Source organism: Dermacentor silvarum, chromosome 2 (genome assembly GCF_013339745.2).
Source record: "Dermacentor silvarum isolate Dsil-2018 chromosome 2, BIME_Dsil_1.4, whole genome shotgun sequence".
Lineage (NCBI taxonomy): Eukaryota > Metazoa > Arthropoda > Arachnida > Ixodida > Ixodidae > Dermacentor > Dermacentor silvarum.
The window spans coordinates 142,460,613-142,479,807 of NC_051155.1; the positions used below are offsets into that span (position 1 = coordinate 142,460,613).

The 19,195-nt window shown below is 46.9% G+C and overlaps 1 protein-coding gene across 2 annotated transcripts in view; it reads right to left on the reverse strand.

Annotated features, from left to right (window-relative positions):
• Positions 1-19,195, reverse strand: part of LOC119441875 (receptor-type tyrosine-protein phosphatase N2-like) — a 658,601-nt gene that overhangs the window by 500,145 nt on the left and 139,261 nt on the right. For both annotated transcript variants that reach the window (XM_037706513.2, XM_049661681.1), the window contains exon 2: positions 8,944-8,994. In XM_037706513.2, the coding sequence (XP_037562441.2) occupies positions 8,944-8,994 (51 nt within the window). The remainder of the gene's footprint in view (positions 1-8,943; positions 8,995-19,195) is intronic.

Here is a 19,195-nt window from a genome sequence, read left to right on the forward strand (position 1 = left end):
CACTTGAAACGAATTCTCAGGAATGAACTAGTTTCGAGATATTCATTTTCAAAGTGTCCAACTAAATGCATGGGCGTTCCAGTTAACTTTTTGAGGAAAACTCTGTTTGATGCATTGAAGCACAAAGTTAACTGGAACGCCCATGCATTTCGTGGAGGGTATTGGGGAAACGTTAACGATCCCCAAGTGGTTAAAGCTAATCCCGAGTCCCCCACTACAGCATGCCTCATCAGCTGATTGTGGTTTCGACACGTAAAATCCCCAGAATTTTTTTACAGTATCGCAAATATATATAAATAAAAATAACAAATAAATATTCGGTCATATTCCGCCTGTAGAAAGCGGTAGCATACCAGTGCATGTCCGAGTTTCTTTGTGCCAGGTAAAATTCAGGACTGATGGTTGAAAACTTTGAGCTCCAAACACATCTTGCTGTCGTTGTTGAACCCTCAATGGCTTTTCACACCGCAACACTCTTTTTGACCGTAAGTGGGACGGTACGATCTACTGAGCTTTTAAACACACTTTAGGTCCAATAAAATCTTGACTTGGTCCACGGGGACTAGGATGATGACTGAATAACTCCAAGACACAGGGAAAGTGGCAAACACAGGCACATACTGCGAGAAATTTCTGTCCTTAACCTGGGAAGGAACTTTTACGACTTCACAAGGTCCTTACTGGCGAACCGCAAGGCATACATCAGGCTAGGAACGGTTTCGGGAGGTCCATACGAGCTGTGAAACCGTGGCACCCCGCAGGGCTCCGTCCTCTCTCCGCTACTGTTCAACATAGCCATGCACAGGCTTTCCGCTCGCCTCGCAGAGATCCCGAACGTGGGACACGCCATTTACGCGGATGACATTTCGATCTGGGTGCCGGGAGGATCAATGGCCACGATTGAACACTCATTACAGAACGCGCTAGAAACCATTGAGGGGTGCCTCTCCGGCCCGGGGCTTGATCTCTCCCCGTCGAAATCGTCACTCTTGCTGTACAGACAATACAGGCAGGGAGACAGAAACCTCGAGCCTCTGGAAAGTCTCCCGATAGTTATCAAAGGCAAGGAAGGAAGGAAAGAAGGAAGGAAGGAATGAGTGGAGAAGGAAAGGCGGGTAGGTTAACAAGTTCAGCACAACCGGTTTGCTACCCTACACATGGGAGCGGGATGAGGGGGAATGCAAGATGGAGAGGAGAGAGAGAGCACATAGCAAAGCACAGACATCGTCAGTCACAGTCCGTCACGTGGTACGTGACATCACTGTCACAGCTGCTTGTCCAAGCACGTTTCTTTTAAAAACCTAAGTAGTCCCTTCGTCGCCTTCAGCTGCGATGTCTTCTGTCGACGACACGTGAGAATCGTTTCAATTGACATTGGTCTATTCTCAAGGTGCGCTAGAACGGACGCCAGGGACTGTCTCGGAACATTATATTCAGGACAGTCGCATAGAATGTATTCTAGCGTCTCCTCGCAAAGACAGGCATTGCAAAAAGCGTTGTCGGCCATTCCAATGAGAAATTAATAAGATTTAGTGAATGCCACCCCTAGCCATAAGCGATAAAGCATAGTGGCCTCTCTTCGACGGAGTCCAGTTGGCATACAGAGATGCATCAAAGAGGGCAGGTGGTATTGACGATTGCTCCGGTTGGTCTGGCTGCTTGATGTGCACCATAGAGAGGGCGTGATCTCCTGAGTAAGCACTCGAAGTCTGCTGGCTGCGTTGGACCGTGAGAGTTGTATGGCCTCTTCCTGTGTGTCGTGAAGAGCTGCCCGAGCGGCATTATCGGCTTCTTCGTTCCCTATGACACCGCAGTGACTTAGAAGCCACTGAAATGTCACGTGGTGTCCTTCCTCAAGTGGTGTATGGAGTAGGTATCTAATTTTGCATACGAGCTGTTCGTATGGCCCGCGACGCAGAGCTGATAGCACAGATTGTAGGGCTGCTTTTGAGTCACTGAAGATTGACCATTGTCGAGGTGGTTCCCGATTGACGAACAAAGTGCAGCGCGAAGAGCAGCTAGTTCCGCAGATGTCGATGTCGTTGGGTGGTCAGTCCTGAAGCTGATGGTAATAGCTCTTGCTGGGACAACCACAGCACCGGACGAACACTGGAGGTTTGTGGAACCATCAGTATAAATATGTACACTGTCCACATGCCTCTCGTGTATAAGAAGCAGAGACAGTTCTTTCAGCACAGGTGACGACAGCTCAGATTTTTTCTTCATTCTTGGAAAACTGAGATGTACGGTGGGGCTAATAAGACACCAAGGGGGTATAGATGGTTTAGATGCAGCGGTGAAGCCCGAGGGAAGTTTGTCGTTGTACTTGATGATAGTTTTAGAGAACGATGCTTGGCGCCTGTCTGAAGGTAGTGTTGCAAGGTGGTGATAGGGGGCACGTGCAAAATGTCTGATGTGCGTTCTCAGGGCTTCCACCGTAATCTGAGTTTGCATCGGATGGTCCCGAGCAATCGCAATAGTTGCCTCTGTTGACGTGCATCTGGGCAAACTTTGAGTGCTTGAGCTTGTTCTGCCTGCAGAACACGAATATTTGTCTTGCAAGTGTTGTTCAGTACAGGTAGACTATATCTTAAAAAACCGAGAAAGAGAGCTCTGTAGAGTTTCAGCATTGCGTCACCTGACATCCCCCACGTCTTTCCTGTCAAGTATTTAAATAACTGGGAAGTTGCTGTCAGGCGCCGTTTCATGTAGGCCACGTGCGGGCTCCAACAGAGGTCTCGGTCAATGATTACGCCAAGAAACAGGCAGCCAATACCGAGGGTAGACTCGGTCAAAATTCTAGGTCTGCTCATTGACGCCAAGGGTTAGCAACGCGACGGCTCTCAATAAGCTCTCTGGTCAGGCTGGAAACGTCATCAGAATGATCACCCGCTTCTCCAACCGAAGAGGCGGGCTAAAGGAGGACAATCTTATCAAAGCTTTCCAGGCCTTTTTCCTAAGCCACATTACCTATATAACCACCTACCTTAATTGGAGAAGGGCAGAAAAGGTCAAATTGGACGCGCTTATAGGAACGGGCCTCAAACGTGTGCTGGGACTTCCCCAGTCCACGAGCACGGAACGACTACTGGACCTAGGGCTCCATAACACGATAGACGAAATTATAGAAGCCCACTCGGCGGCGCAGGTTTATAGACTATCGTCCAGCAGGGCAGGAGTCAGAATACTAAACGAGGCGGGCATTCGGGCCAGGCACGACCCGGAGGATAAACTCTGTCTACCTAAAAACATTAGTTCCCTAATCAAGGTAGACCCGATTTCGTCTTCTTGGACTCCCGTACAGGCGTTAGGTCCTTTTCGGCAGCGCGCGTATCGAAACGGGCGATTAGAACTGCGATCAACACGCTCACTAATTTCGGTCAAATCGGCACGGAAGAATATTTCCACATTTCATGGTTCCCGGCCCACCTGGGGGACTCGGTCCAACCGCACGGCTGGAACCTCAACAAACGGGCTCACCGGCTGGCGCGGGATTTCACGACCCGCGCAGCCGTCAACGGCCATCCTCGTAACGAGGCTTGCATCCAGAAATACCCATTGTGCACCTTTCACGAAATCGTCTCACACTACCGCTTGGAAACGAGGTGGTTCTCTCCTCCTCACCCAAAACTAAATAAACCACAAGCTAGCACACTCAGAATGCTACAAACCCGCACGCACCCCACTCCGCGGTCCCTTAGCAGGATAGACCCAGACTTCCCGCAGTCGTGCCCCAAATGCGGAGCCGATTCATGCTATTTTGATCATATGCTCTGGCTGTGCCCAGCCATAGAAAACTCCATACTTGCCAGCAAAGGAACAGTGGGAGGAGTTCCTAAGAAGCGACCGCCACCACATCCAGCTCCAGGCAGTCCAGAGGGCCCACGAAATCGCAACGGGATTTCGCCTCCCGGTGCCATCGTGGGCGGAGCGACCGACTTGACCTGAGGGAGCCTTCGGCTCCCCTTGACCACAGTTTCTCAGGACCAATAAAAGTTCTTGTCACCGTCACAGGTCAAGTGCTCATTTCCAAATAGCTTACGTTTGTTTCGACCTTTCTCATTCCTAGAAAACTGATCCATTTATACAAGCAAATTACAAGCCCAAGTGGTGATCAGGATACCATGCAGCTATAACGCCCATCGACCGCGCACCATTATAACGACAGTGTACATCAATATCTGTAAAGTTTTGAGATATTAGCACAGGCTTCTTGAGTGATAAACACATATGCTGGAAGTACTCTGCACGTGCTTGAACAAAAATTTACCTTTTGATTCCGCACACGGTAAGATTGCAGATCGAGCAATGACTTCCACGTACCCTGAATTAGTGCTAGTGAACTCTTGCGTTCATTTCGGGCCAGCAAGTTTGGTAACCAGACTGCAGCCATTTAATCAGCTAGTTTCCCCTGTCCGGTATTGGTGGCTGTGTCCAAGACCCTGCTTCAGAAACCGAAGTGTAAAAGGAAACTTGAGTCCATTCTCACAACAAAAAATCATGAGCTGTTCCCCTCTGTGAAGGTGGATGACCAGCGAAGCTGTTGAGCGCACGGCAGAGGTGACACAGAATTTTGAACAAAGGGATGAACATATTTATTGTCCTGATCAGTGGTCATTGTGACGATAAGTACGCACACACATTCGCGTATCTCCTCTGTTATTAAATCTGTCCGTCACGTAAGACGGACATCACCCCTTAAGCAATGGCTCATACCCTCGTAAACGCGGCCTCGCCATTACGACGACAGAAGAGAAGTGAATTCTACGCTGAAATGATGAGCGGCAATGGAGCCAGCTGTGGAAGAAGACGACGACGACGAAAGCTTGAACAGTGACACGAGCGCATTCGCGCGGTTGCGCCGAAGAGTGCCAACCCTTTCCCCTTGATCGACTTATCAGGCGCACAGTACGTCACACACTACGTCATACATTCACAGAGACACATCGTTTTAGACACAGGTGGCCGTTAAACCGAGCTCCGATGCGAGAAGCGATATGCGTTTGCTTTTGTGGTTGGTTCGTTCACTCTCACTTTTCAGGGGAAAGCTTTAGGGGAGTATTCCCGGCGCGGATGCCTTTATATTCCGGATCCTAGCCCAAAAAAAGAGGAAAATACTGTGGGATTACGCTAAAACTCGCAAGGGCACCAATGGTAAAGCGCGTCTGAAATACGATGTACTTTATTTGAATAGCGCCAAATACATATATTAACAGGTGGTTAAAGCTACTTGACAGACTAAACCGGAACATTCTATCTTGTCGTTTCTTGTTCTAAATTGCCGAAGTGTTAAGATTAAAGTATAGGAGCTGCGTGGTCTAATCGACATGACGAAACCGTCGGTTGGGATTGGAAGTGAATCATTGCTGGATGGTGAGGTCATGGATAGCGAAGTTTTTCCCAGCAACTATATCAGCTATCGAAATGATCGCAACAGTCATGGGGGAGGTGTCTTTATTCTTATAGACCACATGGTTAGCTCTTGTAAGATCGAAATTGATGTAGGGATAAGTGAGGCTGTATGGGCTCAAATTAGACTTCTAAATGGTAAATCCTTATCTGTGTGTTCGGTTTACAGGCCACCTGGAAGCCGGCTTCATGTTTTGAGCGACCTAACTGACATGATTTAAACTGTTAAAACTGACTGTTTAGCTATTGGGAGTGACGTTAACATTCCTGAAATAAACTGGTGCTCAGAGAGTGTTTCACCTCGAGCCACTACTGCATTAGGCAAAGAAATGCTAACTCTCTGCAATTCGTTTAGTTCATCCCAGCTAGTGTTGCAGCAAACGCGCGGCAATAATGTTTCAGATTTATTATTGACTAATCTACCATCGGTAGTTCAGTCCACCCTTATATTGATTGCCTGATATCAGTGATTACAGTTTGGTCTGGCGGAAATGAATTTTCAGTATGTTAAACTTGAGCACTGTGGCAATCAGCGCGTTTACAGTTATGGAAAGGCACGTATACCCTTGAGATAACACGTGCATTAGAATCCTATATTGATGTGTACGAAACATTGTCTGAATCGCTCAGCGTAGATGAACTGTGGAACACGCTGAAAGACAAACTTTTCGATCCTACGTCAACGATATGTACCGTCATGGGTTATGACGAAACGTCGCAGCAAAAGCAAGCCATGGTTTAGGTGCGTATAGAGTCGTTGAAAAGATACACCAGTTAAACGCACGTTTCAAAAGAAATTCATCGCACGAAAACAAGAATCAGTTGAGAAAGATTACATATGATATGAGTGCTTCGGTTAAAATAGCCAAATTTGCCTACTTTCAGTCCTTCCACTTGCGCATCCAAGATCTCCCTAAAGAATTTTGGCAGTATATAAAAAGAAATAGAAAGGATGACTTGTACTTCCCACCACCAGATCATGACGGAATTATCGATCACGATAACCTGGAGAAAGCGAAGTGCTTTAACGTGTTTTTCAGCGCAGTGTTTTCTACTGCTGAAAGCAACATCAGCCCTGCCGAATGTTGCCCTGACTTTATCAGTGCTGAGCCCATGGCGGACGTTGTATTTGATCAGCGAGGAATTGTGTCGCTCTTAGAATGCTTGAAAGAAAACAGTGCCACTGGGCCGGATGGCATACCCACGATCCTGCTCTCTTCTTGTGCGTTTTCTCTGTCAAAGTACCTGCACATTCTTTTCACCAAGTCATTACGGAACCGATCTCTACCTGATGAATCGAAACTTGCAAACGTTGTGCCTGTACATAAATCTGGACCTAAAAATATTGTTTCAAATTATCGACCAGTGTCTATTGACCAGTGTGATATGTAAATTGCTCTAAAAGTGCTCTAAAAGTCATCTTAGTGCATACTCATTATTAAATGCCCATCAGCATGGTTTTCGCAGTGGCTACTCGTGTGTCACCCAGCTTACCGAATTCGTTCATGATTTAACAATCGCACTGGATAAAGGGCATTCTGTTGACTGCTTATTTCCTGACTTCCGCAAAGCATTTGATGCTGTGTCACATTCGTTATTAATAGAAAAATTGTCTTGGTACAACATAAATGAGAACGTTATTAGATGGATAAAGGAGTATTTGAGCCTGAGGCGTCAGAGAGTTGTTATCAACGGGAAACAGTCGCATGACGTTCATGTGACCTCAGGGGTGCCTCAAGGATCCATCCTGGGTCCTTTACTGTTCATAATTTACATGAACGACATTGTCACAGGTATTTCCTCACGCATGCGACTTTTCGCGGATGATTGTGTTTTGTATAGAATTATCGACGATCGAGGTGACTGCGAAGCATTACAACAGGACTTGTGTACAGTGGCTCAATGGTGTGAGGATTGGGGAATGCATATTAATTTACAAAAGTCTGTACATATGTGTTTCACTAAAAAAAAAAGACTCCTCATGATTTCGCGTATAACATTACTAGTCGCAAACTGCTGTCAGTCTCGGAATTTAAATATCTTGGTGTATATTTGACCAGTGCAATGTCTTGGCACCGCCACGTCGATTTTGCTACTGCCAAAGCCTGCCGCGTTTTGGGCTTCCTGCGTCGTAACGCCAAACATTTTCCTATAAAAACCAAAGAACTGTTATATATATCAAATGTTAGGAGCATACTTGAGTATACTTGCACATTCTGAGACCCGAAATCTCTACTTGACATACAAAAGCTAGAAATAGTTCAGAATTTGGCCGTTCATTTCGTTTTTAATGACTATGGTAGGTTTTTAAGCGTATCGAGTGCGAAAAGCACTTTGCGCTGGGACACACTTCAAAAACGTAGGGAAGTTCTTCGGTTAAAACTTTTTCATAAAATATTTCATTCAAGAACTGGAATTGACCGAACCCAATATATATTTAGCCCTGATTATGTGCCCGTCGGAAGAGACCATTCGCTCAAAGTTAAAGAATACAGGTGCCGGACTGACCTCTTCAAAATGTTTTTTTTTTTTCCAAAAACAATTTCTGAATCGAACAAATTGCCTGAGGTGATAGTGTCGATCCATAACATAAAATGATTCATTTTCTTCCTTGCTGTGAATTTTTTATGTTTAACAATTTTCTTTTTTTCCTGTCTCAATGTTTTTTTTTTTCGGCGCCAGAAAGCGGTGGAATTTTGTGTACCTTTTACTTTTTCAACGCCCCCGCTGTAACGCTAGAAATGGCGCTGTGGGTACTGTGATAAATAAATAAATAAATAAATAAATAAATAAATAAATAAATAAATAAATAAATAAATAAATAAATAAATAAATAAATAAATAAATAAATAAATAGACAGCTTCTCTGCAAAATGTTTGAGGTTATGCCCTATGCATAAAACGTTTTGCACAATTTGAAAAACGAGACGAACAGTTACAAAGTACAGCCTGAATAAAACTTGTCTAGAAAGCTCGATCGCTAAACCTGACCGCCATTTTCGCGAAGGAAAGTACAGCTCGACGCTTCAATAAGAAAACGCATGGTCATGCTGCATGCATGGCCCATTAACAGACCTGAAAATCAGAAGCTGACTCTCGCTCACTCCACAGATGGCCACTGGACCGCTTTAGACAAGTGTGATACACGCTATCTATTCTTTTCTCGGTACACGTAAGCAAGCAGAGCTATGCATTTCAATTCAACCCTTCAGGACCCCCCCTTTTTTTTTTCTTCTTCTTTTTTCGCCTCGCGCTTCAATGCGACAGTGCTTAGTAGTCGGTGAAAACCCGAGAAAACCGCAAAAGATGTGCGACAGGTGATTCTCAACAGTTGTAACGTTTTCGACAGAATAAAAACGTTTTCCATAGTATGTGAAGTTCAAGCATGATGTCGCAGCTGTTTCATCGGCCCCTTACACACTTTGCAACATTGCTTGAGTGCCGCCGGAAGTGATGCGCGCAAGGAACAGCTTCGTCTGTGGAAAAGAACTGATCTGTCCTTGACGTCCTAGAAGTAATAAACGCACAGCTTACCGTCGTAGCAGAATTCCTCCTCTTCGCATAGTGTCTCAACGAAGGAGCAACCTGTGAATGCAAATGAAAGGAAGCACTTCAGACATGGCCACCAGTACATTGCAAGTCCCCTTAATACAAAACGCGCACTACCATCCCGAACAATTTTCTTTTTTTTTCTTCCTCCCAACAACTATGACACAAAGTTTATTAATAAAATTATGAGATCATCACTTTCTCTTTTTTTTTTGAGCGCATAGTAGTTGCCAACACATGCATCTTCAAGATGTCCCGTCCTCTCCAGCTGGACCAGACTCGCGCAAGACAGTTTCCTTTTTGCTGTGTTATTCTGATTTATGTTGCAGCGTCATCGTGCGTGCATTCACTGAAGCAAGCTTTTTTTCCCATGCAATCCATGTACAAGCGTGAGTAGATGTATGAGTATACATGCAGCTAGTGGCTCACTGACGTTCTGCTGGTGAGCATGAGGTTACGGGTTCCATTCTCGGCAGCGACAGCTGCATTGTGTTGAAGGTGTAAAACAAGAACACTCGTTGAGAGCTCGTTAACTAACCCCCCCCCCCCCCGGGGGGGGGGGGGGGTAAAATGAATGCAGAACCCTTCACTAAGGCGTCCTTCAAAACCCACTATGCAGTTTTAATACCATTTATTGGTATTAATTGGTATACGTGTATAAGGCTTTTAATGTTTAGTACAATTAACAATTCAATTGTGTATAGCAAAATTTAAGTTTGTGCGTGCACTAACTTAACTTAAATTTCCCTTACCAATATCGGGAGCTGAATATTCCACAGTTGTATTCTACATTTTAGGATTCAACACGACATTATATAAATATCGTACAGCTATGTTCGCATTTCAATTAATGGCAGGAGCAGAAAGACCAATAGCATTTGTCATGTCGGAGGATTTTAGGTACCATGGTAACAGCGTAACTGGGGTGGTATAGTACAATTTCTCGTGGCTACAAATACCCCCGTAAGCTGTTCGTGCCTTGCGTAAAAACCGGTTTCTCAGTTACCCTCTCGATCACGGTCGCGATCGAAGCAGCATTCCTGAGCTGGCATCACCGGTACCCCTGGGCCATTGAGTTTATTAACAGTGTGTCGAAATGGCGTTCCTAAGATAACACGTGGCGGAGTTCCCCTGAATCAGCTCAACGACGGGTACTTCCCGTGTTATTTCGTTTTATTACGATAGCAATTATATGGCCACTCCAGGCGCATTTATGCTGTCACCATCGCCGTCGCCGTGAGGTTCCGTATAAAGTCAAGGGCGATAAAATCGTCGCCGCGCGCCGTGTGCTGTATGTGTGAGTGAAAGCGTGCGAGGGTGAGCCGGTGATCGCGGCTCAATCTCGCGCACGTAAGGGAGGGAAGCGGGAAGGAAGCGCGCCGTCTTCCGTCGCGCGCAACGCTCCGGGGGGGGGGGGGGGGGGGGTGGGGGGGGGGGGGTTCTACGCCGCTCACGCCCGCCCGGGCCGCTGTATCTTGAAAGCAATCTGCGTCGGTGATTGCTGCCGCCGTGCGCACTGTTTTCGCGCCTTGTTGATTCGAGACACAGCACGAAGGTCACTTCGCTTGCTGCTGCAGCCGCGCTTCCTCACTCCAGTGCGTTGACAGCGAGTTTCGCGGTCATCGAGTGAGATGTGTTCATGTTTGCTTGTGCGCGCGTGACACCATGCTTGTTGATTTAGTTAATATGCCTATGTTTACAAGTTTATACGGCCGATAAACCTACTATCCTTAATTCTTAATGCTGTCCACTAATTTGCTATAGCAGTCGATGATTCTCCTTTCGGGCGAAACTGCGACATTTGTTTTCGCATTTTGTTCACGTAACTTCTTTCTCCACGCTAGGCGGCTTCTGTGGTCGTCTTCTTTACTTTTCCGCAGCAGACGTCTTCAATTTTCTGTTGCCGACTTCTTGGCTTTTGCTTCTTGTTATGCTTGTATATTTAATCACGTTCCTAGAGGCACATACCCTTTCTGGGGCATGGGCGTTTGTATGCCCATTTGAACATACCAAGCGACAAGCTGTCTATTCGGGCATATACCTAGTCGCACATGGCCAGTTGCACATACGCAAAGGCATGACATTCGGTGACATTCTTGTCTATTCGGACACAAATATTCAGTGGCCAAATTTGTTATAATATCGGCAAGACAGTAGCCAGCAGCAGCAGCAGTGGGAAAGTCTGAAGAGGCAAACACTGCTTCATTTCAAAAAAGAAACGCAGCACCATGCCCGGCTTAATTTTCATGCCATCGCCCAAGCTCTGCACGTGCTGTGACACTTTGCAAATGAAGTCGAACCTGCCCAGACATCCCTAACACACTTTTTTTTAATAACCACGAAGCTCTTCTGCTTACGCACAAGTACCGTGTCTGAGATGGCCTGTGGAGCGAATGGCACCGTCTGGTACGGGCCCTCGTGAAAGCAAGCCCTCGAATACTGAGGACACAATGCGCGTGGTCTTGAGCTTGTTTTCAGGTTCAACAATGAATGAACAGTCTGCAGAGAGAGAACAAGACCAAAAATTAAAACTACAAAACAAAAAAAATGAAAGGAAAACAAGAAATTATTTTAGAAAGGCAAACAAAGCGTGGAGCGGCGCACGAGGACGAGGCGTCGGTTTACTTCATCCTCCAAGCTCCACCACCGCACCGACCCGGAGGGAGAGGCGGGAACGTTGGATCCCAGAAAGGGAGGACCGGCGCCGCTTCTTTCAATCCCTATACCGCGTGGGAGCGCACCCCATTCAGGTGATCCCTGACGGTTCCCCGCTTCAAAAGAAAAGGCGGGCGGCGGCGGCCTTTCGGACACGGCCCCGGCCGTCGAAACCTGATCTCTGGCACTCCGGTGACGTTCTTGTGCTGCCCGCCAGCACCCCGCCACCCTCCCTCTCCTCCTGTGGCCCCCACGTCACCCACCCTCAAACTGCCTTCCTCCGTCCATCCTCCGTCGCGCGGCGGCGAACAAACGCACGCTCGGGTGACTTGCCGCCACACAGACGCACAAGCATACACACGCACACACTGCCCTCTTTCTTTTAGCACCGAACGTCAGGGCTGAGCCTCTTCGACCCGTTCTGTGGCTCCCACCACCCCCGGCACCCCTTGTGACCTTCTCTTTTGCCGTCAGGTTCGTGCTCTTCTGGCATTCACTCCTCCTCCGACGATGGTGCTCCTGCGACTCCTACACTCTACTCTTCGTTTCTGAACCGTTGATAGCACGGGTTTCCACCACTCGCCCTCTCCTCTTGGTACCACGCCGGTTAACGTTTCCTCTTGAAACGGGGCGACTCTATTCTGAGAGTTGCCCGGCCGGAAAATGCATTAAAGCGGCGCCCCCCCCCCCCCCCCCCCCTTTCTCTCCGCCCCTCTTTAGAACTGGAGAAGTGCGGCAGTCGCGCTGTGTGTGCGCGCACTGCGGGAGTAATTAAATACCTTCGGAGAGTAGTAGCCTTTTGATGGTCAGCTTTGCTATCTCGCCTCTATCGCCACTGAGCGTTTTTCTATTTCTACATCCTTTATCTTTGCAGGCGAGTTTTTTCTTGTCTATTTCTGAGCTCATTTTAGGGTAAACAAGACCACGCACATTATGTTTCCATGTGCGGCTTAAAGGTAACTTCACTGGCCACCATTAAGAAAATAAAGTAATTGCACAAAGCGAATCTCTTTCATGTGAAATTCTCGTTTGAGCTTGGCAAAACAAGAAGCGAGTCGTGGAGCGAAGCGGCAGTGATGGGCCCTTTTTGAGGGAAACGCTGACCCTCACTCTTTTCCTTTTTTTTTCTTCCTTTCCCCAGTCTTTTTTTTTTTTTTTACCAAATAAGTGACGTATTATGTGGTATTAAGTTCTCGTGTTATAGCAAACGAAGCGCCTGCGTGTCGTGGGAAGCACCACTATAGAAAGACTAACTTTCCTTTTATGGTGATTCTTGCCTGCTTCCGCGTGTGCGATATATGCGGCAAGCAGTTTTAATTTACGAGTAAACTTGCATTTGTGATGGAAAAAGTTCTAAGTGAGCATAACACGACCTATAGAAAAGCATGTGCTTAACGCAACCCCCCGGTGTAAGTGGGTTCCTAATATTAAAGAAATGCGCGTAAAACCAGACGAGAGTATGTATTCTAGTTGACCCAAAACGTTACAAGAAAAAAAGAGAAGACAAAAGATAATAACAAGCACACAATTAAAAATAAAAACGAAAACCAAGGACTCAAACGCTTGGGCAGGCCTTGCCGTTCTACATGTTCGCCCATCTCCAAAAACGCCAGTCTGCAAGTTCATCCAAAATGTACTTCTCGTATACAAATTAATTCTGCCTAAACGATGTCCTGAAGTCGTAGCATTGGTTTTGCTCTGTGCATGCATTTTCGTTCTTAGCGCAGTGGCACAGAAGAGCTGTCGCATCGATATCGGGACAGAACGCACCATCCACTTGACCAAGCCCAGTCTTTAAGCAAGATGCCGCTTTTCTCACGCGGTCGATGGAGTCGACCGCTGTAGCCGAAACAATCGAGCGAAGGTGCATCGACGCTAGGTCGATAACAGCGTGCCGTTATCGGGACAGAACAAACAACAGCATTGACGTATGCTTTGCGAAGGAACAAGTATACTTTGTGTAGACTTTTATTCTATACACGAGTCACACGGGGCCTTCGAGATAGGGGCTCAAAAGAACAAAAGGAAGCCTCACTTACCAGCAGAAAAAAAGACAAAGACACAGAGAAAAAAGAAACAAAGAGAGCAAGGCTTCTGACACGTTGGAAAAGGCTGTAAACGCGATAGCATTTCTGTAGGGCTACTCCCGGTAGATTCGAGCTCGAATCTAGAACGCGCGGAACTGTAAATAGGTTCGTACCCTTCGCATCAGATGTCAATACAGAAGTACGGATAAGATAGGGCGACCCGATCGCGGTTATACATGACATCGTTTCTACGCGACCAAGCAACTTACGGAGCCACAACGAGGTATCATGCGAGCTACAGTGTGGGCAATGCTTCCGGTTCCTGGTCGAAACCCTACCTGTCCCGGCTGGCAGCACTTACGCGCACGTTCCTCACGGAAATGGGCTCAGTCGACCTCTCCCTTGTGGGTGAATTGTTTCAGCCTTATTGGGCACTTATATTTTAACTGCACTATCTCTGGGTTAGGGGCACGAAAGAGGTTAGATACACCCATACTCCATACCGAAAAATGGGGGTAACTCGCCAAGAAAGACTTCTCTCGTTGGAAATCGTGTTCAGGTACCAAAAACGAATGTCGTTTAGGTTAATATGTAGGTCTATCTTTAATCTGTCTGTGGTATATCCCCCCCTCCCCAAATCCTAAAAAATAAATGGCATTATTCCAATCAACGAATACATGTTCAATTGCTTTCATTGTGCCGCACAAAGGCCAAAGACGCATGCCTGAAAAGGTGGAATAGTTGACCCTTAAGAATTTCCCCACCAAAATACAGCACTTTAAGACACTTTGGCTGTGTTCCAATACTCGCCGTGGACGGCAAAGTAGACGGTGGCAAAGTAGAACTCGATTGCAACCAAAGCTCAGTGGGACGCCTCGCATTGGGCGCTCACGGGAAGACTACAAATGAAGCTGTCCAGGGTGATATGGGCTGGACAAGTTTTGAAATGAGGGAAGCTCAGAGTGACATTGATCTTGAAGAACGACTGATAAATATGAAAGAAAGTAAATGGATTGCGAGAGTTTTCAGGCATTTGTACAGGAAAAACATTGACTCACAGTGGAAGAAAATAACTAGGAAGCTTGCCACCAAGTATGCGACCGGTATACTAAGCAACATGGCAACTAAGAACGTCAAACGCAAAGTCAGAGAGGCTGAGACAATCTCCTGGGTGGCCGTGGCGGCAAACGTGCTACAAGTTTTACCTAAGAGGTAAAAACGAAATGAGGAAAGTAGCAATTTATGATGGCTCAAATGGAAGCTCTCTGCTTTTCGAAGCGAGATCAGGGTGTCTTAGAGCGCGTAGTTATAATCCGAGGTACACTAAGGAAGAAGAAGCATGTTCTTGGTGCGGTAAATGTAGGGAAACGATAGAACTTGTTTTATTAGAATGTGAAGATATCTACCCAGCTGTCGGTTTAGACTCCGCTGACCTCCTTGAAGACATTTGGTTCACAGATAGCAGGGGAAAAGTAAACATGTCCGCAATAGAGATTACTAAATGGCGATTGGAGGTTTGGTGGCAGAAAACTAGGGAGACCAGAAATAACGGAAGCGTACAAAGCAGAGTTCCCAATAATGGTTCAGAAAGTTTGATGCTGGGAATTTTGGGCCTGCTAAAAAAAGGAAAAAGAGGAAAAAAAATACGTAAGACATTCGACTAAATGAAAAAAGAGCTTGGTGGCGCAACTCACCGCCCATATTTAAAGGGGACGTTCATAGCATCCATCAATACATCCTTCCATCATCTTCTATACGTCTCGCAGACGATTCGAGACGAATATTCAACGTTTCGAATACGAATCGAACATTGCGCACTAACTCTTCATATTCGTATTCAAAATTTCACTATTATGTATTTTGGAATATCAAAACTAACCAAGTATATCAATACAAACGCCTGGTAAAGACGGGTCACTGCTCTCGGTCTGCTGAACAAAGTATCGCAAATTATCAGAACTAAAACCATACGTACAAAAGTTTTTGAAGCATCGCAGAAACGACATGGGTAATGCAAGCTCTTGCTTTCGCTTTCGCGGTGCAAGCCTACCTGAGACCACGTGAATTTTGCTTGTAGTCTGTAATTCGGTGTGTCATGCAGTCTAGTCATGCAGAAGTTCTATATTTTACGCTACAACCAGTGATATTTTTCATGGAACGGGCCCTCTTACATGTGTCTACGGTGCACAAGTCCTTGAACAGTTCTTTATTTTCATTTTCAACAACTTGTCATCTTTCTTTGACAACCATTTATTTAGCGTTGTCGGAAAGATAGCCATACTGCCATCCATTCTTGGAAAGCTTGTTTGTAACCAGCCCCTCTAGATGTTGAGAGGCTGTTCCTGTACATAGCTTTCTTATTGACAATCAGTGATCCTGTTTAACATTGATCCTAACTGTCCGTGATAGTTGGCTGTCTATTTTTTCACTGGTCAGTACAAACGTGACACTTAATTATACCGAAATGAATATTGCTGCTATAAATATATGCGTCTCCGTTTCACTATTCGATATTCGATTCGATAGCTCAAGGTTAAGGAGGTTATTGCCATGATATGGCAAAAACATGTACGCGCCGCCGTTTCAAGCAAGAAATACGATCCCTCTTTATTATACAGATAGGTGCTCCTGCAGTCCCATATATCACTGCTCCACACTGGTCAAAAAAAATTATGTCATTGAGAATTCACGTGGAAATGTCATGTTCCCTTATTTTAGAGCCAGCTCTTAGTCGCCCATTCCTGCGTCGAGCGTCGGCGTTCCCAGCGTAGCCGAGCTAACAACCGCAGCGGATGAAAGAGCGAACGCGGAGCGCAGTGGCAGATGAAAAAAAAAACGGCGAGAGCGAAGACAGCGCGAGGAGAAAGCGGAGAAGGAGGGTATGGCGAAAGCGTGAAAAGAAAAGCGTAGTGCCGCGCAAGCATAGTGTCTGCAGCGACGACCGCTACGATATGGCGCCACAGTAGCGCGCCGTCGTCTTTTCACAGAGCAGCCATGATCTGTTCACCGTTGACTCCTTTATGTTTCTTCGGTCACAGCTTATCACCAGCTAACAGATGTTAAGCGTTATCCCTCGACGCACGTCGCGCCTGCATGTGTCAGAAGTTTCTCGAATGTTATCGGTAGTTCTATCCGTTGGCTGTTGTCACCAAAGCTTTTAGAGCGAAAGGTCTATTACGCCATGTTTCGCAAGGTCATTCGTCGCGTCGCAATGACCTCATGAATGACCGCCGGAGTGCAAGTGTGGCTGGTGTGACGTCACGCCACGTGATCCGCTGCGGAGAGGTGTCGCATCTGCGCTCGCTCGGAGCCTTGGCGCTATGGTACCACGTGACTAGGCGTGGGTTTAACGGCTGCTTCGCCGGCGCTTGGTCACTCTGTCTCGCAATGGATGGCGCGCCGGCTGGGCCGTCTGAGAGCGCGCTTCAGCGCAAGCGACAGGTTGAATCCAATCATTCAGTAGATACAGCTAGACGGCAGGCTGCGAAATCTCAAGCAAAGGCGAAGTTGGCTGCTGAAACACCGGAGCTATAGGTTGCCATATTAAAACTCATAACTATCTCCAAGTCTAGCAAGCGTTTCAGGAGCTGGCAACATCAGCGTATCATAATGGCGGCGCTCTTGCGGTGACCGATTTCAGTGCATGGGCCCTATGGGCAGCTTGTCCTCTAGAGTCAGTATATTCTCTCTATGGATGCGGTAGACGCTTCACGCGTCTGTCACGTTTACTTCCTCCGACTTCCGTCGTCAGGTGCCACCCCTCTCCCCCCCCCCCCCCCCGGCCGTAAAGCAGGCGCGAACGATAGCCGACGGGGAATAGTAGGAAAGGGCGATCGAAAAGGAGGGGGGGGGGGGGGGTATAAGATAGCTATAAGCAAAATCGGAACGTCACTTCGCAAATATAAAGTAGGTGTACTGTAAAAATGTATCGAAGTCATCGAAAGATGTTGAAGATCTGGTGCGGTTAGGGCATTAAAAATAAATAATTGAATTCAATCATTGCAGCTCTATGCTATATTGTTTGTTGTCACATATAATGCGGCTACTTGAACATCCTGTGAACAGTGCGCGGGCGCGATCGAATTTTAATTTACATTTTATTTTTCTCTTGTTTGTTTGTTTGTTTGTTTGTTTGTTTGTTTGTTTGTTTGTTTGTTTGTTTGTTTGAGCCGGCTTGAGTTTTGTATGTACTGTGTGACTATGTGGAGAAGGAGTAGCTGGCATCACACGTGATAAACTATCCTACACAAACATATTGTAATATATGCAGCACGCCACGCGGAAAACGGTGAGACTAATGCAGTAGTCGTAACAAAAATAAGGTATTCAACGGAAACAAGCGTTTCATAAGTACAGGAGACTTCCCATGTGTGTGCCTTGGTCCACTAGAGAAGGCAGAAGAAATTACAAATTACTTCGCAGCTGAAAATTTGCACACGTATATAGCTCAATCCCTCTAGGAGACTATTTAATAATTAAGGATTGCTTTATTATACGATCGGAAATATTTAGTTATTGCGGTGATGAAACCGAGGTGCACTAAGCGGCGGTGGTGGAAGATCAGATGAGAACACGCGAGCTCGTGAACGGAAAAGTGTCCAAAAAGCTCAGTTCGTCACGTTAGCATAGCGGGAAATTGTGTCAGCCTCGCTCGTCTTTGATCAATGATTCTGCAAAGCCGCCTCGGTCTGTTAAGAGTTCCTATCATTTTATTGCGATAGCAATTATATGGACACTTCAACCGGATTTCTGCCGTCGGCGTCGCCGTCGCCGTCGTTGTCGCCGTCGTCGTCGCCGTGAGGTTCCGTATAGATAAAATCTTCGCCGCGCGCCGTATGCCCGAGCGGAAGCGTGCGGGGACGCGCGCTATCACGGAGAGCGAACGCACTCAATCTCCCACGCGCAAGCAAGGAAGCAATAAGCCAGCGCCGGAGGGAGCGGGGGGGGGGGGGGGGGGGGGGCGCACTTCTACTCTGCCAACAACCGCGCTCGTCGCTCGTGCGCACCGTCTCTTATCTCCACACGGCTCTGACCTTTATGCGCCGTGCATTCGCCGCTCAGTTTCCGTTGAAGCGATAGACCGCACGTACCTTCGCCCGCTGCGGCGTATGCTTGCTGCCAGCGTTTTGACAGTCGTTGTCTGCAGTCATTCAGTGTGATCTATTCGTGTTTGTTTGCGCGCGCTCACACCACGCTTGTTCATTCAGTTAGTACTAGTCGGGCGACATTTTCCAACGCACGCTACACATGCAATGCTGCCCGGATCGGCAGTTCAGCGCTACAGGTGTGTCCCTTCGCACGCGCTGCCCACGGGAAGCGCTTCTCATCAACACCACCGTTTCACACGCGTCTTCTCGTGGTCATCGAGTCTCTCTTCATGTCGGTCTACTTACGCCACAGCACACCTGCTTACTTAATCAGCTCATGTTTACTACAATTCATATTGCTACCAAAGCCGCTCACCTTACTTCGCATGACATTGCTGTGTTGCTATCGCATTCATTGCTTCGCCCTCAGGGCGAAACTGTGACATTTTTTACATCCTTTTTGTTTTG